The 21,167-nt window shown below is 36.3% G+C and overlaps 1 protein-coding gene across 1 annotated transcript; it reads left to right on the top strand.

Moving 5' to 3' along the window:
- Window positions 1-1,943: 1,943 nt before the first annotated feature.
- LRRCC1 (leucine rich repeat and coiled-coil centrosomal protein 1) lies at window positions 1,944-20,822 on the top strand. Its single transcript, XM_054270082.1, has 19 exons — window positions 1,944-2,088; window positions 2,170-2,375; window positions 2,727-2,792; window positions 3,549-3,716; window positions 5,589-5,758; window positions 5,859-6,068; window positions 6,887-7,089; window positions 7,796-7,967; window positions 8,293-8,441; window positions 9,482-9,686; window positions 12,023-12,162; window positions 13,433-13,634; window positions 14,736-14,921; window positions 16,084-16,258; window positions 16,956-17,119; window positions 17,962-18,170; window positions 18,335-18,472; window positions 19,804-19,939; window positions 20,549-20,822. The coding sequence occupies exons 1-19, from the start codon at window positions 2,012-2,014 to the stop codon at window positions 20,678-20,680; spliced, it is 3,108 nt and encodes a 1,035-aa protein (XP_054126057.1). The 5' UTR covers window positions 1,944-2,011; the 3' UTR covers window positions 20,681-20,822.
- The last annotated feature ends 345 nt before the right edge of the window (window positions 20,823-21,167 follow it).

Here is a 21,167-nt window from a genome sequence, read left to right on the forward strand (position 1 = left end):
GGCAGAACAGTTTTCTCCTGCAGGTCAAAGCTCACCAGCGCAGAGAACAAAACTCATGCTTTTACAGGGGCCAACTTGAAAGACGCAGTGGTTCACACCAGTCTTGAACAGCAGGATTTCCACTCAAATACAAATTAAATTCATCTGAAAATTAGTTTATATAATATGCCATCATGTAAGAATCCTATGGCTAAAACAGGCATGTGCACAGACTGTTCTTTTAATTGTTTCAATGACCTGAAGTGAGTTTCCTTCACCACAAAGAAGCTCTGCAGCATGGTCAGTGACAGAATCTACAGACCCAGAGCAGCCTCTAACCATAAGAAAATTCTTCCATTTTCTCCAAATCCCTGCAGTACTCTCCAACTACTTTCATCTTACAGACTGTGAAAAACGCCAATCACTTGTTTTTAAAATTTTTAAAAGTTTAACAGTAATTAAATAGTTAAAAAAATAGTAACACAATTAGAGTAATAACAATTTGGACAAATTGAATTAAGACAATATGAGACAATAAAAGACAAAGAGTTACGGACATCTGGGTACCTTTTTCTGGGCATCATGAGCCCGAAAAAGGACCCCTGCTAACAAAGGATTAACCCTTAAGAACAATAGCCTGTTGCATATTCATACACTTCATACATGATGCATAAATTCCATTCAAACACAGGATTTTGTCTGGTCATTGTCAACTTCTTCCTTCCAATCCTAACAGCACCTTCAAGGCGGGAAGAAGTTAGTTTCTTCTGATAAGAAGGCAATGAATTCTTTTCCCTGAAAGATTTAGGTGTCCTGTGGCTGCTATTTGGTGTGAGTGCCTCATTCCTTTCTTTAGAAACAACCCCACTAGCATAGTTCTTATTTTAACACTTTTTATAACCTAAAACTATATTTAACACAGTACTTAAGAGAATAAATACAGCATTTCTTTCTAACACAACACATATAACATTCATTTTAATATTTGCGAAAAGCCAATCATATAATACGTGCATTTTTCACGCAGACTACAAAAACTGTAGTTCTACAAGAAGCACATCTCTACTTACTAAAACTTGCATACATTTTAAATTGCATTTATTGATTTAATAAATTGTAGTATGTATTTAGGTATGCATTTACCATGCATGATTAAAATTCATAATTAAAATATTAATAATCTAGTATTCATGATTGGGAAATTCAGCATAGCATATGTTTTACATGGTTGAAATAAGTAATTTCTTTTTTTATTTTCTGAGTCTCCTTCTCTGTGAATGCACACATATTATGTGATATCCAGCAATCTTCCAACTCTCTTATTCTTCCACGTACAGCTGGATTTGGATCACTATCTTAAAACAAATCAATGTTACGCTCAATGGAATCCTAAAGTACAGATGCAACTTTTTTCACTGATCATCCTAGCGTTTGATTTCTAGTACAAGAAAAGCATTCACAGAATCTCCAAAACAGCATCTTAATAAGGATTTTTTTTATTCCTGACAAAGCTGCCCAATCTCAGAAAACCTCACTGCCATTATCCTTTGGTGGCTGGGCACGGGACCAGGCTCCCCAGGCAGGTGGCTACAGTTCCAGGCCCAGTTCCTGAGAGTTGCACAGTGCTCTCAGGCATACGGTGTGACACCTGGCGATGGCCGCCGATGATCCCTGTGCGTTTCTTCCATCTCAGGATGTTCTGTGATTCTGTGACACTCTTAAGCGCTAAAAAACACCAACGCCCCCTCCGTGTCCCCTCGAGAAGAACGCAAAGCAGCCCGGTCTCTAAACCCGGCCCCTTCCTGGGCCCATGGCAGGAAGCGTCAGGAGAGCGGCAGGGAGCGCAGTGGAAGCACGGAGCTCGTCCCCCGCTGCCCCCGGGCTCCAGCAGCGCCGCCTCCCCGCGGCCGCGCCTGCCCGCGGCGGGAGCGGACGCGGCGGCGGCGGGGCCACGAGGCGGGGCCGTGAGGCGTTTTGTCCCGGCCTAAGGCGGACAGCGCTGCCGTGGGAGACGAGGGAGCATTGAAGCGAGATGCAGTCAGCGCGGGGGCCCGGCGGCATGGCAGGGATCCCCGGCGAGCTCAGCCTCATGGATAAGGGCGTTAAGAGGTGAGTGCGGAGGGGCCGGGAGAGGGGAGGCCGCGGCGCAGGGCCGAGCTGCCGGCTGACGGTGGGCTCCTCTCTCCGCAGCCTGAGGGATGTGTCCCTGAGCTCGGACCTGCACACGCTCAACGCCCACTGTAACCTCATCGCCAGGATCCAAGGGCTCGACCACCTCCGCAATCTGCAGCACTTGGATCTGTCATCAAACCAGATCCGCCGCATCGAGGGGCTCGGTTCCCTGGCTAAGCTGCGCACCCTGAGCTTGTCCTGCAACCTGCTAACCAAAGTGGAGGGTCTGCAGTGTTCATTTCTGTCCATTTAGCAAGTTACGAAGGTTTTTCTAAGAGTCGCATTAAGGTTTACTTCTGGAATGTTAGCTTATAATTAAGGTTATACCGAGTTAGTATGCTAGCCATTTTATAAAGTGAATTTTAAGATGTGTATGTGTAGTCTTCATAAGCCTCATCATAGCAAAATGCCTTAACTTAGAATTAAAACCTGTTTTTTGTAATATGATTATAGATTAATGTCATAACTTGTAGTTATGATCTTTAAAGGTTCACTTTGCAAGTTTTGAATTTGATGAAAACAGTGCATTTTTCTGAAAATCTTCCTGTTTCTATTTTTTCCCTCATTTTTTTTAGGACTGGAAAAACTCTTTAATTTAACTATGCTGAATTTGTCATATAATCGCATACATGATCTCTCTGGTAAGTGATGTTGCCATGTGCTGTGCAATACAAAGCATTTGTCTCACTTTAATTTTGAAACACCTGACCAAGTGTATTTTGAGAAGTTTCTAGTACTTCAAGTGCCAGTTCACTGAATAATACTAATACAGGTGGCAATTGCTGCTCTTCTCGGCTTTAAAGTTTTTAACACCAAAGATTGCTCTGAACTGGAATTTATTCTTCTGTGTTTGGTGAGGCCAAGCTTGTTCAGAAAGTAGTACAGTAAACATTTCAGACTTAGTTCCAAAATATTCATATCTTTCATTTTTATAGAACGAAAATGCAACTTTCCATATGATATGGAAGTTTTCTTATATATCTCCGTTGAAATGGTCAGTTGTTCTTAGGATTTCATTCTACAAAATCAAGAGAACTTGTAATGGAAAATCAAAAGAACATTGGTAACAATTTTGTTATTGAGCTTGTGTTATAAAATGAAACTTGAAGGAAAAGGTTTATTTTTACATGCTTTTTAACAGTCAGAGATTAATCTGTTTCTTTAAAGTTAGTTCACACAAGTAGCTTAAGTGTCGTACTCTGTGGTAGAGTAGCATAGGTTATTAACATGTACAGAAGGAATATGGAGCAAGTGTAGTTCTCTCATTTCTAGTTATGATATATTATTTACTGAATATTTTTCAACACGATCCTGTTTGTTTTAAACCTCATAGTCTAGGACTGTAGCAGAAAACATGACTTTGTGGTTGTTTGGGGTTTTTTTCCTGAAATTTCCAGGATTTCGATCCCTTCATGGAACCAGACATAAGATTAGCCACATTGACCTTCACAGCAACTGTGTAAGCAATATTAATCACTTACTGCAGTGCACAAAGGGGCTGTGCTGTTTGACAAACCTCACGCTGGAAAGAAATGGAAAAGCCAATCCAGTTTGTCACACAGCAGGTATGGATCTGATCTTATGTAGCTAATTTGTGCTCATTAGCTCAGTGGTTTCCTTTAAGCTGTGAGCTGTTTTCTGAAGCTTGCAAATTCATTCATAAACTGGCCAGCCTGCAGAAATCTAAATTCTGTCAAAATGAATTCATTTTCCATTTTAAAAAATCCTTTTTTTCCTGACAGCATATTCTCAAAATTGTAAATTGTATGCTTTGATAAGGCTCAGCATTTTCACCTGTGAGCCCAGAGGAGGGCCACCAGCATGATTAGAGGGATGGAGCACCTCTCCTGTGAGGAGAGGCTGAGAGAATTGGGATTGTTCAGCCTGGTGAAGAGAAGGTTTCAGGGTGACCTAATTGTGTCTTTGCAGTACCTGAGAGGAGCCTAAAAGAAGGAAGGAGAGAGACTCTTTCCAAGGGCATGTAGTGACAGGACAAGGAGGAATGACTTCAAACTGGAGTATGTTTAGATTAGTATTAGGGAAAAATTCTTCACTGTGAAGGGTAGTGAGGCACTGGAGCAGGTTGCCCAGAGTGGCTGTGGATACCCCATCCCTGGAAGTGCTCAAGGACAGGTTGGATGGGGCTCTGAGCCACGTGGTCTCGTGAAAGAACAATAGTATTAATATTATAAGCTGGAAAGGTGGAGAACTCAAAGAATGTATGTAGAGATACTGAACTTTTAGGCAGAGGGCAGACACAGGAAATAGGTAGTCTGCTACTGCTAGAGACTGCAAGAGAAAGATAAGTACCAGTTAGCTTTTCCTTCTTTTCCCCCTGCTTTGGTTAGCAGTGACAAACTCTGGATACTCTGCAGTAATTAGCATTGTCATCCAATTAGGTGTCAGGTGTTTCACTAGGCAGCTTGGAGGCAAGTCAGAGAATGCATGTGGATGCATCACTTTCAGTTGCATTTGAGCTTCTGCTTTAGGGGTAGGTTTTTCAGGCCATTAAAATGTTGTGGTTCATTAAAATGTCTAAGTTCAAACAAGTTAAATTGTAGCATTTTATATTGGTGTAGGTTTTTTTATTTTCTTTGTGTGTAAGAGAGGAAAGTCTCTTACAGGAAGGTGGAAGTGGAGGATTGATGCTTTTGCAAGAGTTCAAATGTAATTTGAAAGAGTGGGACAGTAGGAATTACAGCCATACAAAATAGCAATCATATGAGCATACAACTGATACAGGTATAATGTATGTACAGTTAAAAAGAAACACCAGGTGTTACTGAGGAAAGGCAAATAAGGTTTTAAGTAATGTTTTTAAATGCACTCATCATGTTTTACAAATACATTGAGGCACTACAGAAACAGTAACAGGACTATTAAAGGTATCTGATTAACTTAGAAAATGCCACTCGTTTTCTTCTGCAAGTGTTTACGTACCTCTTCATATCTATGTCTTCGGTGGCACTTTCAAAACTGTAGTGTTCAGCAGCCCAAATTCTAATCAATTAAAAGTGCTAACTTTAGTGCTTTATGGTTTCATAACACTTTACTTCATTCACTGACAAAGGATGAAGTTGTTTAAGCCCTTTCAGAACTTGTTTCTCTATTACATTCGTCTACCCTTCCCTTGGTACAGCTGTTTGGGTGCAGTAGACTGATGTTGAAACCTTGTCTGTGCAATTGCAGTGTGCTGATGGTGGCTGGGAAATCCCTGTGTAGATCAGGACTAGGCAGGCAGCTTCCCAGTTGATTTAATTTGTAATGTTGTCTGTTGAAAGCCTTGGGAGGGGAAAGGTGAGACAATTGTAGATAACTCACCACTTTTTTATTACCTTAAAAATGCAATGAATCATTTAAGATGATGAGGTACCTAAAATACACCAGGTGTCTTCTTGGAAGGTTGATTTCAATTTAAATGTGGTCTTTTTCTCAAGGTTATAGAGAAACTGTTCTTCAGTCATTGCCCCAGCTAACAGTTCTGGATGGAAGAAATACTTCTGGTGAACCAGTGGACCTGGCAGAAGAAAACCGTTCGGATTTGCAGTGTTTAGAAGACATTTTGGGCTCTTTGGTTTCATCTGGGTGCCCTTCCACCCGAGATCAGGTGCCATAGTTTGTGTGTACTAGTTTTAAAATTGACACATTCTATTTTTATATTGCATGCAACATATTAATGCTACAAGAGTTGTCTTATCTTCTGATAGAGCAATGTTCCCTTACCGCTGGCGACACCACACATTGACCAGGCGCTGGCTCAGTTTCGGCAGCGTTCAAAGGTACCAGTGCAAGGTGCCACCAGCTCCTCCACAGAGCTTCTCTCATCTTCTGAACCCGAGAAGACCCAGCTTGATAAAATACACAGTGAGATGAGGATTAAAAAAATAGAAGATCAGATTTTACAGATACTGCAAAAGGTGATTTTGTTTATTTCTGTGATTGCACAGCAAGTTTTGTTTGTACGATAAGGTGTGCCTTTCTGATAATGAAAAATTTGCTGAACCAGACTAGAGCATTTCTGCCGGTATTATGGGCTGACTGTGCTAATGTGTTCTTAATCATTGTGAGAAGCTGGGAATAAAATAAAAACTAGTCTTTAAAACTGAAGATTGCATTTTGTATCATGAATCCTAAATCATTCCATACAGTATAAAAACCATAGCGTATGGGACTAGCAGAGCTATCTGATCATGTTGTATTAGAAAATTATTTTTATGTTGGTTTTTTTTTTAAATCCTGAAACCATCCATGTACTAGCTGAACCAGAGTAAAACATGAAGTGCACTAAAGTGCCTGGATTATACAGTTGCTGAAAATTAATTTCACCAATAGGTCAACTTGGTCTGATATGCTTCTCATGTATTAGTTTCTGTTGTTAACATAGACAACATAAGTTTGTCAGGTTTGTTTGGTACTGGTGTTTGCAAGGCTTTTTTGGTTTTAAGTGCTGTGTTTGTTTCACATTTTTCCCCAACTGCCTAAGGATTTTACCAAACTTCAAGTATTTCAAATGGCAACAACTATATGTTCTCAAGCATCCTGGGTTTACTTTAGCTTTAAAACAATAAAATATTTCAGCAAGGAGGGAAGGGATTGTAAAGGTAAAGAACTGGAAGCAATTGTTCAGTTTTTGTCAAAATTATTTTGTATGAACTTTTTTAAAAATTGCACCTGAATAAGTGTTAGCCAATCAAAAATTGTAAAATTTGTATCTAAAACTTTGATCTCTTCTTAGGTATCTGATAGTTCAAGACAGGAAGCTGCTCCAAGTGCTCTCAAAGCTAAGAGAGACACAGATCCAACTTCTGAGAGTGACAATGAAAGTGGAAAAGAGAACAACAGAAAGGTCATAAAAGGAAGCAAGATCCCCACTTACCGTAAAACTGCCTTATCTACAAAAGGTCATGCAAGTCATCTAAAGAAAAAAAATACCGGCAGGTATCTCAGTGTTTACTATATAAAGCCAAAATTAATGAAACTGAATCTTGTCAGCATGAACACTGAAAATTGAAACATTTCACTGAAAGTGGTAGGTTGAGTAAATTAAATCAATTAAAGTACCTTGAAAATGAGTAGCTACTGAGGCTTCATTCAGTTGTTTCTCCACATGAGCTGTTTCTTTCTTCAGGTGAGAAGGAAATTGAACTGAAGATTCCTAAACACTTTTGAAATCCTAACAGCTTATGTTTCCGTCTTTATTTTAAATTGTGGTGGCAAAAGAATTCTCCACAGATGGAACTGAGTAATTAAAAGATTCATGATGTCAGAACAGTAGTCGTGAATATATATTTTTAATTAAGCTGAGGATGCCATAGTGATTAGTTTGATTTGTACAGTAAATATCAGAAGTGATGAGTAGAAGACAATACAAATTGGAATATATTTGTTCAGTCAGCCACTGCAGCTCTACAGCTACTCTACTCTTCTAAAGTTATTTTGTGACTATGTGGTCATGAGATGGTTTTAGGCAGCATCTGCTAGTTTTAAGTATCTTTTTAGAGCTGAATATTTGTATTTAGCTGTTTCTGTGGTCTGATTGCAAATTATTTTCTAAATGGTTTTGAACTCTTTAGTATTTAACTGTTGCACTAAACTGTAATTTTTTTTCATTTAAAAGTGTCTGAATCCACTGTTACTCTTTAAGCTCTACATATAGGGAAGAGAAGAAAAGTTCCTCAAAGTGTTCATGCTCCAGTGAGAATGACTCTCATTTTAAAGTAGTGGGAAGAAAAGCTGAAATACTAACTGGAAGACAGAGCAATATGGAAAAAGCAGAAGAATGTAATTCAAATCACATAGAGGAATCAACATACCGAGTAGGTTTTGCATCTTTTCCAGTTAAATATATCTTCATCTGAAGCCAAACATATGTCTCCTGGTCAAACTAAAACTGTAGGTTATGAAAATAATTGCATGTAGATATTATCAAAAGTAGTGAGTTCTTGTAGTGCCAGCTTGGGAGATGTGTTTTATTTCACTTTTATGGGAGTTTTTGGCCTGGTCACTTGCACTTTCTTCTGTCATCCATGAATTCCAGAAAGACAAAAAAAGTCTTTTTCTACAATTATAAATATTGTTTATCATTTTTGGCTATGTTTGAATGTTTCCTATTAAGTTGATGCTTATCACATTCTTGCTAAGGCACTGATTCAAGAACTGGATCAAGAGAAAGAAAGGAGGTGGAAAGCAGAGCAAGCAGAGAAGAAATTATTAGAGCATGTCAGTGAGCTACAGAAGCATGCAAAAGAAGAAAAGAATATTCAGAGTATGGCTTTATTCACTAGAGACAGGTAGGGAAATAATGCTATAGTCTAAGAGTTGGTTATGGTGGGTTTTTTTAGTTTCCAATAATTCATTTTGTAGGCTTAAGAAACAAGGACAGCTTTAAACAATATACTGGAAAATAAGGCATCAAGAAGTAGTGCTAAAATTTCTCTGAGTATTACCTAGTGAAATTCTCTTCTGCAGCTTTCTTCCTGTTCTTGTCACAGAACAGTATCAGTATGCCACTTTCCTCTGTTTCTAGCCATTACTTTGCAAACAACCTGTATCATAACTATACCTTCAGTTCAAGCTCTAGTAGCTGTCCCATATCATACTTCTGCCTTCTGTGTCCCAGTCTCCCTTTCCACATACATCTAGAGCATTCTTTGCTTTTTTCTGCACTGCACATTAGAGCAAAAATGTTTCTGGCAGGCCTAGAGTTAGCCCATAGGCAATGTATTGTGCAGGGCAGGCCTAGCACATCGTCAGAGAGGAAGATGTCATCATCCTTGTGTGTTCTGAGTGGCAGCCTTTCTTTTCCAAAGATCTCCTTATTCTTGGAGATGTCTGCTCCACTTGGCTTTTTCTTCACTGTATTGTATTTATCAAAGCCTCATTTTCTTTTAGGAAGAACTAAATCATGTGCTTCCTGAGTTACCATCCATGACTGACTGTGAATATTTCCTTTTTTTCCCTCTTTGTTTTAGGTTCACTTCCTACCTTTATTTTATACCTATCTACATTTATACCATCTTCTCTAAGAGGCTTATTATGTTCCTGTAAAGAAATGTAACACTGGAATGTCATTTCCTAAAAGATACATCTGTGAGGTTGTCTCCCTCTCAGGTTTTTGAAAGTGAATCTCCATATAGTAATGCTACACGTGACTCTGTTAATAGTTTATATCTCTTTAAACAGTTTTATATGACAGTGCTATAAATAGTAAAACACAGTAAAAGACAAGATGTGTAGCTACAACAGCTACTAATGCCTTTTTCTCGATGTATTTGGCATGAAACTTACAAGTAAAACATTTATAATACAACTTCACTGCGTTTATTCTCAGGTTAAAGGAATTGATATTGAAAGAGAGAGATGCCAAAGCAAGACTGCAAGAAGATGTCCAACAGTTGAAAGGTGAAACTGAAAGGCTTACTAATGAGCTAAATCAGGCAAGAAATAAAGAAGCAGAATATCAGAAGGCCATGCAAGCTTTAGAAGAAACCCTATCCAAGATGGAGACACAGAGGGTGCAGCAGCGAGCAGCAGAGGTAAATATTTTTCATGAGTAAATTATGCAATGGCAACAGGGTGGCTACCATAGTCCTGAATACAAAGAAGTACTAGATTTTACCAACATTGAGTCTGAGTTTTCCAAAATAAAACCTGGGGCTTTTTTTTCTGCATAGTAGTAGTTAGTAACAGGTATCCATTTTAACTGTCAATTGATGTATTTTATAAATATAAATTTCAAATATAAATTTTATGGTGGCCTTAAGATAAAGGAGAACAAGTCCTATGTACTTAACACTAAGAGTTGATATTTTCTGAAAACAGAGTGATAAAGACAAGTTTTTAAAGTTGCTAAAATCAACAGACATCTTACTACTGGGATGGAAATATGGTGGTTCTGTTTGTTTCACTGGCCTAAAGAATTAGATGTTTTTAATTGCAACCAGAGCAAAACAGTAATTGCTGAGAACATGAAAGATTCTGGTTAGTTTGTGTGATGTTTTGTGTTTGTTTGTTTGTTTGTTTGGGATTTTTTTTGTGTTATTTTTACAGCTGGAGAAGATAATGATGCTTTTGTAGTCAGAGGCTCTTTGTTAAGTATACAAATATATAAGATCAAGATGCTGGACCAGATGCTGCCACTATTTCTTTGTGAGAAATTAATTGTTGAATTTTCAGTGTCCTCCAATATATACTCCTTTCGTTTGTTTATATTCCTATGTTAGTGCATTCCTATGTCACTTAATTTAGAGAAAATGAATCTTAACACATCCATCCTGAAAAGTCTTTGAACTGATAGTGTGGTGCTCTAGGAAGTGTTGTTGTTCAGGTTCCCTGAAAGGAATGAAAATCAGGGAGTGTCCTGACAAACCCATCCAAGTACCCTCTACTTTAGGCTCCTGGCTGGGGACTTGAGTGGCTCTTCCATTTCTTCCTTAGCTGTAGATACCCTGGAGCTATAATGGAATCTAGAAGTGACCTTCAGTTTAGATCAGGTGTCTGTCAATTTAAAATGTACTAAATTTAGTGTGTGTGTGATTTTTTCTATCCCATAAGAATGAAAACACCTCATTGATGTATGAGGCTTTTATTTTTCTTTTGATGAGTTTGTAGAAATAAGTCATCTCTTTTGGTGGTAGTAACATTGTTTTTATTAAGGGAAGATCTTTTTTTCCTGTCCTTAAGATCCTGTAGCAAATACTCATTAATAATTATGTTTCAAAGAATAATCATGATGCTCTCAAAACTAAATCCTCTTTTTGAATGTTCAGATTTAATGTACCTTTGGCCTATTCTATCAATTCCAAGATTAAGAAATTCTAGAATATTCCAGAGAGCTTTCTCATTGTATATCCCAGCAATTACTTTCAGAGGTAAATTATGCTTACTCCATGTAGCCACCACTATTTAAGGCCTTCAGTCAGCATTACTAGATGACTTCTTGAAGAGATTCAAGATGAGTAAGTTTACTATGCATCTAAATGTGTACCCTATTCCCTTGTACTTCCTTGACATTTTTGTCAAAATGTGTTCTTGCTTGTCATTTTTAAGTGCTTCAGTTTAGGAGAGAATTCCTTCACTTCTTCCACAAAACAAAGGAATACAGTGTGATGTGTCTAAAATTTTCTCATTAAATTATTAATGAAAAGGCTTAACATGTAGAATATAAAATCTTAGCCTTCTGAATTGTCCTGATTTTGAATTATCATTTAATGAGTAATCGAAACCTTTTTTATAACTTTTTTCATATCTTTTTTCTTCATGTTGAATCAGAAAAGAGTTTCATATTTAAAAGGCTTAAAGTCTAAAGTCTAAAGTCTAAAGTCATAAAAGCTTGCATCGAATGGAAAAGTGGAGTATGCCATCTGCTGTTTGTACCAATTCTACATTTTTTGTAAAATCATTAGAAAGCAGCTCTGTTCAGCAGCTCTAAACTGTACAAATCAGAAAGATGGAGATTTTTGACAAAAGTGGAGTGTTAAAATGAAGTTAATGTTGAATACATCTAAAAATGTATTGTTTGAAACTAATAGAAGTACTACAATAAAAGAGTTTCCAATTGCAGAAATTGTTCTGCCAATGCCCTTCTTCTTCCACTTCTGCAGGACACCTCGAAGTTCTTTACAAATTAAGTAAATGCCATTGGTTCTTTATCAAGGTTGCTGTTTGAGTTGTAGGAAGTTAAGACTTTATTTTAAACATCTTATCTTAGATTTCTTCAAGTGTCACAATATATTAAGAAAAAACAAAACAAAATCAAACAAACACCCAAACAAAAACTCTTAGAAGGCACCTGTTCCTTTGTGTTCTAGTAAAAAACATGACAATTAGATTACAGTTTTAAGAAAATCTTGCTCTTGTCTTTATGGCATAGATGAAACAGTTGCAAGAAGCAGAGCTTAAAGCATCAGCAAATGAAAGAGAAGTACAGTTACTTCGAATATCTGTCCGACAACAGAAGGAGAAGGTAAAACAACTCCATGAGCTTCTTGTATTAAGAGAGCAAGAGCAAAGGTATGAGGTCATTATTTTCTTTTCACAAGTTAGTTGAGATGTTTGTGTTGCCAGCATGGTTTTTTGAATGTGTTCTAAAGTATGGATGCGTTTCTGTTTGGGTTTGGTTTGTTTTGGGTTTTTTGATTAGTGGGAGAGATGGTCATTGTGAAAACGTAGATGTCTTCCTACACATTTTCTTGCTCATTTAGGAATATCTTGTAGACTCCTGACTCATAAGTTCATGTAGGCAACTTCCAGCCTTTCATGTGAAAAGTTTTTCTCTTACAGTATGGCCAAATTCTTTATTTTAAATACTTGATCTGTAATCCAGGAATAATCAGATAAAAATAAAATCATATTTGAATTACTGACTGAAGAGCTGCATAGGCTACAATAACACAAAGTATTCTGCAGCCTCTGCAGAACCTTGCTTGTTGGGTGGCATGTGAGTTACTTGCCTGGCTGTTTTCCTCTTTGAAAATTTCCCTTTTTGGAGAATACTTGAGGTTAAGTTCTGTGGTGTTCAGCTAATACAATCAGATATGTGTAAAAACTATATCAAGAATACCATGAGGTATAGTATTATATAAGGGAGGTTATTAATAAAATGAGCTAGTTAAATTTGCTAAATTGTACAAGGGAAAATGTACTGTCACCACGAAAATGGCAGGTTTAGATAGGAAGAATCTCACAGCTTTATTTTGAGAACTTTAAATAATTACCTCATAAAACTCCAAAAGATATAATGTGAAGGACAGTGGATTTTTTTCTTTTGCTTTAAAGTAGATGAACAGAGTAGCATTGAAGTACAGGGTACATTTTTTTCAACATTGTCCTTTTAGATCCCCGTTGCTGCTGCTTTGCAGGTTTTGGGTCTGAGTGAATAGCAGCAGTTGTTGGGTGAAGGTGAAAGGAATGACTGCAGAATGGGGTGTCTGGCTGTACAGAGCTTTTCCCTGATTCCAATGTCACTTTCAGATGTTTGTTAACAGCAAAGCATACAAGTGCTAAATCACAGCAAAAGCACAATTGAATAATTTCTACAAATGTTTGAATTAAAAAGTAAGGATATTCCTTTGGGTGTTTTTAACAGTAGTCAACAGAATTTTCCTCATGCTAGGGCCATTGTCAGAGAAGACTGAAGGCTGTCTGTGAGATGACAGCCTTTATTATGTATTTATTTATTATGTAATTCATTATCCTTGTTCAGTAAGACCAAGGAAATGAATTAAAACAGCATTGTGAGATCCTGCAGTTCATATCTCAAGTGTATGCTTGGTAATTTCAGGAAAGAACTTGGAACCCGAGTTGCTTTGAATGGACCTGAATTTCAAGATGCTTTGTCAAAAGAAATGGCTAAAGAGGAGCAGAGGCATGAACAGTGTGTTAGAGAATTGCAGGAGAAAATTAACATGTCAAACCAGAAGTACAGAGAGTTAGAAGATGAATTCCGTTTAGCTTTAACTATGGAAACAAAAAGGTTTAAAGAGGTAAGACTAAGAGAACATTTTATCTCACACTAGGTGGGGTTGTAGTTCTCTTAAATGTGTTGGGTTTGGGTGGATATTCTGGGTGTGGTTTTTTGGTGTTTTGTTGGGTTGGTTGTTTATTCCTGTGATCTTTGCTCCAAGGATTCATGCAAGAATACTGGTAGAAAGATTTGAAATATCTGTGATTAGAACAATGACAGCAAATGCCAAGTCAGCATTCAAAAACCCCAACATTTTTGTTCATATGAAGAATTGAATCACTTAATCAAAAGACATTTTTAAGAACCCCTTCTGTCTGATGTTACTAATTTCTTTTAAAGTATGTTGACCTTCAATTAAAATATATTCAATTACAGTAAAACCTCTTTATTGGTTTGTGTTTTGATAAGGTTATCATGAAATATATATACAAGTGTATTTAGTAATATAGTTCCTTATTGTGTAATTTTTCAAAATTGAATTTTGGATATATATTTTGAAACTCAAATTCAAAACTTGTTTGCTAAATTCCTCAAGGAATTTATTTCTGTGGCTAGTATTTACATTTTTTCATATGTTAAATAAAATATTAAATTCTTCACCTTAAACTTGGTTTTCTTTGATTTAAACAGATGGGAAATTGGGAAAAGACAGGGGTTTTACCCTTCAAAACTTTCTGTTGCAAGAAAGAAAAGTCTTGAATTAAGTTTGTCCTTCTTTTGTGATTTTAATGTCAGTTTTAACAATGAGATTAAATTAAGGCATTGTTTTTAGCTCCCAAGTATGGTTTTTCTGCTCTGCTTCCCATCCACCCATAATTTTTTTTCTGTGTGTTGGGTTTTTTTGTTTGTTTGTTTGTTTGTTTGTTTGTTTGGAGTTTTTTGTTATGTTTTGTTGGGTTTGGGGTCTTTTCACAAGTACGCAGCTGGGCAGAACCAGTTTTTCAAGTTGTAGGTTCACAAATAAACCAGGAGAAAACTGGTTCCAGACTATCACTAATTTCCTATAGAGTTGATGAATTTCTGTGTCTTCACTTGAAATTCGAGTGTCAGTTATGTTTATATATGCACCTTTTTTTTCCAAATAGTAGCATTTTTCAAGTCTTGTCTTCTAAAATTTTAGGTAAAACAGGGGTTTGAAAAAGCTTCTGCTGATTTAGTTGAACACAAACAAGCCCTGTTTGAGTTGGAACAAAGGGAAAAAGACATGGCAAGTCTGATCCAAGACCTGACAAATTTAGTGGAAGAACAGAAAGCAAAAATTGCAGAATTAACAAAATCAAATGAAGAAGCTACAGCAAACCTAAAGGTATTTGTTTCAAAACATTTCAATTACCCAGATTATTTTTTGTGATGTTTCATCTATAAAAGTTAATGATTCCATACAAGCTTGATTAACTAAAAGCCACAGGTTTCCTATTGCACTTAAATGCAGTAGTGCACACCAGCCTTTATTCTTGCATCCTGCACTTCTGTTTCTCACAAACACTGCTCCCCATATAGAACAATGTCAACTCACTCATGTTTTGGAAAGTGAACTCCTTGCCCTTTGAGCAGTAGAAGTTTTTACATATCAGTTGGGCTACATTAATAGCCCTGACCCCTTATAAATTCAAAGAAATGGAACATGCTTCTGCACTGGTCACTTATATGAAGTAAAACTGTAATTGAACAAATAATGCAATGTAGTTATTAGCAGCTTAGTATCTCCTAGTTGTATAATATTAGTATTATTTGTTATCTACTGAGTGTCAGATTTTAATCTTAAATCCTGTGGGCACAGTTGTTTTGTGATAACATATTCTAGCACTATTATCTGTAAATAATTTTTTTAAATTTAAAGGACATAACTCTTGAATGGTTGTGTGATCCAGTCCAGCTTTGTGCTAAAACTTGGGTGGAATACAACCCCTACACAGCTGTTTCTAATCTCCCCTCTACATGTTGTTGCTAGGGTGCCCAAACATTTTGTTGTTGTACAGAATATGATTCTGCCAGTCAGTGATGCTTTTAAGAATAAAATTGAAAAATACCCATATTAAATAGCTGTAATCTGTAAAACAAAATGTGGCTGGGATAATTGAAGATACATATTTATCTTTGGAAATGAAAGTATGTCGCAGCTTCTGTCTTCTTCTGATTCAGTTTTTAATATCTTTACTTTGCTTTTCTTGACTTATGCATTTATAATTCTAAACTGCTTTTTATTATGATATTAATACTTTAGAGTGGGTATTTAGAAGTCAGCTTTACAGTTTTCTGGGACTGAAGTATGTCTGTTTGAAGAAAACATTTGTGTTTCACTACTGGAATGAGGTGCAGATAGAGCCCTGAATGCAAGCAGAATATTTCTCAGTTAACTTAATTTGGTGTATATAAGGATTACTTTCCTAATCCCTTAGTATTGATTTGAAATTTTGCATATTATTTTAAATGATCTTACTGTCTTTTCCCAATGTTTGTTTGTACAGTGTCGAACTGGAGAACTTGAAACTGTGATTGAGGAGGACAAACAAAAGGCTGTTCAAGTTGAACTTCTAAAAAAGGAAAATGTTAAACTTGTTTCCCAGCTGACAGCCCAGGAATCTGTGATTGATGGATTAAAAATGGAAAGAAAAATATGGGGGCAGGAGTTGGCAGAACAGGGTAAAATAGTGTTTTTTTTTTCTTTTGCAGGAGAAAAAAAAGGTGTTCAATATCTTATGTTTCAGATAAACACTCCAATAGAGTTTTAATCATGACAAGGTCCTTGGATGCCTTCCTGATCTTACCCAGTTGTAAAGATGATGTGCAACAATAAATGTTCTGTGGCACATGGGCTGATACAGGATCTGTAACGGCACTTGTGGGAGTCAGCTGTGAATACAGTTTATCTGTTTCCTGAAAATGTGAAAATGCCATGAAGTTGTACAAAGAACTTTTAAACATGAAACTAGAAAAACAAGGATCTGTAAATAATGTTATGTAATGCTTCTTGTCTAGCAGGGAAATCTAATATGGAAATTTCAGTATATCTCTTAAAACAGTGTTAAATGCTAGGAGAAAAAAAGTTTGGGCATTTTTCATTTTTCTCTATTCCTGTGATTCAGCACCACCTTGTGGTCTTTAGGAGTCTGTAAGAATTATTGTCAACTATTTTTAGAGAAGTTTTCATAAAGGATAAAACACAGACCTTCAGTTCTACATTTCCTCTTAAGTGTTACCTACCTACAGAGTAAATCCCTACAGTGTTTCCAGTGGGAAAAACAGTCAAACCTTTGGTTTGTAAGGTTCTTACCTTTGCCTCTCCCCGCCCAATCTCCCAACATTCCACATCTTGAAATCAATATCCTGTTTTGTCCAGGAGCTCATCTTGCACAAGATCGGGGGAGACTGGAGGCAAAAATTGAAGTTTTAACAAATGAGATTGACACGTTAAAAAAGCAAAAGGAACAGGACAGTGATACCATAAAAATTAAAAACAAAATAGTGGATGATCAGACAGAAACAATTAGGAGACTAAAAGAAGTAAGTAAATCTGACAATTTGTGTGCTTAACTTTCACTGCAAGTCTTAATTTTAGCTACGACAAACCCTTTGATAAAAGCTGGGTCTGCAGTTAGAGTTTTCTGACTCACAAATGACAATCAGGCTGTCAGTGGCAATTCATTTCACTGAGAGCAGAAGAGGGCTTTTTATTAAATAGATGCATAGTGATATTACTTTGAATCTCTCATTGAACCATATTTATGTACAGACTTTCTTCTCTTTGCTTCAGTGTATTCTTGATAATGATTTTGCGAGGGGTGAAGCTAGGATAGCATAATTCTGAGTGTTTAAAAGAAAAGGAAAAATAATTTTTAAAAGTTTGCTTCACATTTATTTTACAACATAAATATTTTTTATTTAGTTAGTTCTTGTAAAATAGTATTTTGGCAGCAGAAGTAATATGTTTTGTCCCAATAATTCCATTTGTCTCATTTAGAGACTTAAAACATTAGCTTAATAATCAAAGTTTTATAGCGTGTTATGCCAAAGTTAGATGCATTAGTAATTGTTACACAGATTGTGAGCTCAGTAGCTTACATATAAGTTTTTTATTCAACTCTTATGTAAATAAGAGTTCAAAATAACTTTTTTCTTATCTTGCTTTCAACTTCAGATTTATGTTTTGATGACTTTTTTTAAAATTCAGACTTGTTTCAGATGAAGATGCAGTAACTATCACTTTACTAAGTGTTCTTCATAGATTCAGAAGACTAAACTTTTATGTTCTTTGCTTTATTCCATCATAGACTAAACACATACTCTTAAGGGGTAACAATAAAGTTAAGGAAGTTTGTGTGTTCTAAAATATTTGTCTTCTAAAGGGCTTACAAGAAAAAGATAAACAAATCAAAAAACACCATGAAGAAAATCGGGAAGCTCAGAAATTGCTTCAAATACAGTTGGATGAAAAAGCTGCTGAATGTGAAAACCTAATGAAAAAATTAGAAAGGCAAAATGAAAGAAAAGAGGAATTAAAGCAACTGCTAGAAGAAAAAGAAGTAGAACTTGATGACATTAAGAATGCACACAGGTGATACATAAATATCACAATAATTCTTTGGGATCATTGTATGCAACACTGCTCTGAAGTTATTCTTGCTTGCTATGGAGGAAAAATGGAAGCATGTGAAACTCTTCTGCCTTCCTAACAAGTGGTATTTACATTCATTGTAAGTATGTGCATTTTATTTTCAGTGCACTGAAAAAGAGGTGGCAAGGTAAAGGAGAGCTGTTAAGCCAGCTGGAGATGCAGGTTAAACAAATGAAGGAGAACTTTGATTTCAAAGAGAAGAAGCTGATTGAAGAGAGAAATAAAAGTCTTCAAACTCAAAGGTAAACACTAATAATTTATTTTGTGACTACTCAGTTACTGTAGAGTTGCACTATTAATAACTGTGCAGAAGTGCTTGATTATGGGGTGAAACAATATGTAATACCTTTTTAACTACCTGGTGAGCCCAGTTACAAACTGGGCCTAGAAGGAATTCTTGCTGTAGAGGTGGAATGGAATTGGCATTCAGTTAGAGCAATTCTATGGAATTGGCATTCATTTAGAGCATCTGGCATCTGAACATCATTATTTCCATTTTCTTTGAAAATGACCTCATGCAATTGGCCTTGTCCCATCAATCCAACCTGCCCTGATCCCTTCTGTAGAGCCTTCCTGCCCTGCAGCAGATCAACACTCCTGCCCAAGTTGGTGTCTGTTAATCACTGTTTCAGTCTGTGACAGACTGTTTCTAAATTACCCAACATTCTTTTCCTGTACAAATAGCAAGATTAAAAATTGATTTTCTTGTTCCTCTGTCAATTTCTTCAATTAATTAATAGTTAAATATGAGATGATACAGAAACTAGTACTCATAATCTGAAAAATTATTTTATATGCTTCTGGAATGATGGAGAAGTTTACTAAACTGATGATTTTCACTTTATTCTTTGGCCCCCTTCTCATGTTTTTCTTCCTTCCTCCCAACTATTCTTGAAAAAATACCAGCTAGTTAATAAGACTGCATAAAAATTAAAAAAAACCAGAACCACAACAAATCAACAACAAACAACAATAACAAAAAAGCCAAACAAAACAAACCACCTCAAACAGTCAGTAGTATTGGGGTTTGAAACTTGCAGAAGATTAATAGTGAAAATGACATTTTTGTTCTAAATAATTCTGGTTTGTTTCAGAATTTTCTTGTAAATTAATTGTATAAAATTGCCTTGCATTTTGTTCCTGCATATTTAAGAATTATCCCTTATAAGCAGAATTTGCAGTTAAAGAAATGCGTCTTTGTGGTGAAGGAGACACTTTTCTGTTTCTGTGAGACACAGGCTCACAGGCTGTTCACAGGATCACACAGTTCATTCACTTCTTGGGAACCAAAAGCAGAAGGAGATATTTGAAAATACGTGGAGTTCTTGTCCATGCTGACAGTAGCAAGCCCCAACCTTCATATCCTTTGCTAGTGATCAAGTGTCTCTCCTTAGAGAATGCCAGAGTGCATAAAGCTAGAAATTGTACTTGAACAAACAGGACACTTCTGATGCCAATATGTAATTGTATTCATGCTTATGTTATTAAAACCTTATCAAAGGCAGAACTGGACAGAGCAAAATACTTCAGTTGTTTGCAGGACCGTGATTTTTTTTTTCAATAATTTTTTTAGGATTGCTGTGGAAAAGCTTCATAAAATGGATAATGCCTTCAGAAAAAAACTTGAGTCAGTTTTGGCAGCACATCAGGAAGAACTCTTGCACCTGGAAAATGAAAAGGAAAAACAAATTGAAGCAGCAAATGAAAAAGTAACACTCAATTTATACATTTTTATTGTATTTGCATTTTTATTCTACAGCTGCTACAAGAGTAGTGGTTGGAAGTCTCCTGTTTGAATCTGTCAGGCTGACTGGATGGAAACAGTCCTGGTTTAGTACTCAATCTTTGCACAGCAAAAAAATCTCTAGACTTGTGCCTTTGTAATGTTTTATATTCAAGCAGAGTAAAGCTCCATGCTATGCAGCTATTATGAAGCAATAGCTAAACATTTCCTTATCCATACAGGCAAGAGTAGTGTTGACTATGCCAGATAATCCATTTAACTCACCTGTGCCAACTTTAACTGTTACTGTTTCTGTCATCTACTCCATTCTTCCTTAGCATGACAGCTGATGCTTTTTTTCCTTAATAAGTTTTTTGTATTTATACAGTACTTGCTACCTCCTAGCAGATTAATACATTTTTTTGAAGAAAAAATTGTGCTTCTGAATCCAGTATCAAGAGTAATGCATTGCATATTCAAACATAAGCATGTAACTCTTGCATTGCTTATCAGTGTTAAAAATTGCCAAGATTATATGGGTTTAGGTGTGTTAAGAAAAGCAAGAATTCTATTTCATCTCTGTGTGCTCTTTCAGGTCTACTCTGTTGAAGAAGAAATGCGGGAGCTTCTGCAAGAAATGGCAAACAATAAAAAAGCCATGGAAAATAAAATACGACGACTTACAAATGCACTGAATGATATTCAACAAGACTTTGAGGATTATTAATATTTATATTAAAATGTATGTTACTGTTTCATATTCCCCAACAATTACACAAGCAGTTTCATCCACTACAATGCACTTGTCCTTGTTTTCTAGAGAATTAAGTCTTTGTTGTATATTTAATAGTTCAGGGAGCAAATAAGTGTTTTTACATTATTTTCATAATAAATAGTTATTTCTAACCTTTGTTTATTTTTAGCTGCTTTCAAAATGGGTCAAAACACGTATAGATGAAAAGTATCATATGAAATTAGGAATTAGCATGTTTAATAAGAGAAAAGAAACTTGGAAAGTTCTAAGCCAAAAGCTTGAAGCTTTGCTTCAGTGAGGTAAAGATTCTTGTAACGGGAGAACCAAGAATACTGAATCACAGACGGGCTTGTTCTGAAAGGGACCTTAAAGATCATCCAGTTCCAACATCCCTGTCATGGGCAGAGATACCTTCCACTAGACCATATTGCTCAGAGCCCCATCCTTCCTGGCCTTGAAT

This window comes from Melozone crissalis, unplaced genomic scaffold (assembly GCF_028551555.1).
Source record: "Melozone crissalis strain CALT ecotype California unplaced genomic scaffold, PUWL_Pcris_2 ptg000002l_1, whole genome shotgun sequence".
Classification (NCBI taxonomy): Eukaryota; Metazoa; Chordata; class Aves; order Passeriformes; family Passerellidae; genus Melozone; species Melozone crissalis.

What these genes read in the sequence shown, in the direction of transcription:
- LRRCC1 (XM_054270082.1), top strand. Translation starts at nt 2,012, where the DNA reads ATGCAGTCAGCGCGGGGGCCCGGCGGCATGGCAGGGATCCCCGGCGAG. An exon ending in TTTTACAGATACTGCAAAAG is followed by an intron (nt 6,069 to 6,886) that starts GTGATTTTGTTT and finishes ATCTCTTCTTAG; the next exon opens with GTATCTGATAGTTCAAGACA. An exon ending in TAGAGGAATCAACATACCGA is followed by an intron (nt 7,968 to 8,292) that starts GTAGGTTTTGCA and finishes ATTCTTGCTAAG; the next exon opens with GCACTGATTCAAGAACTGGA.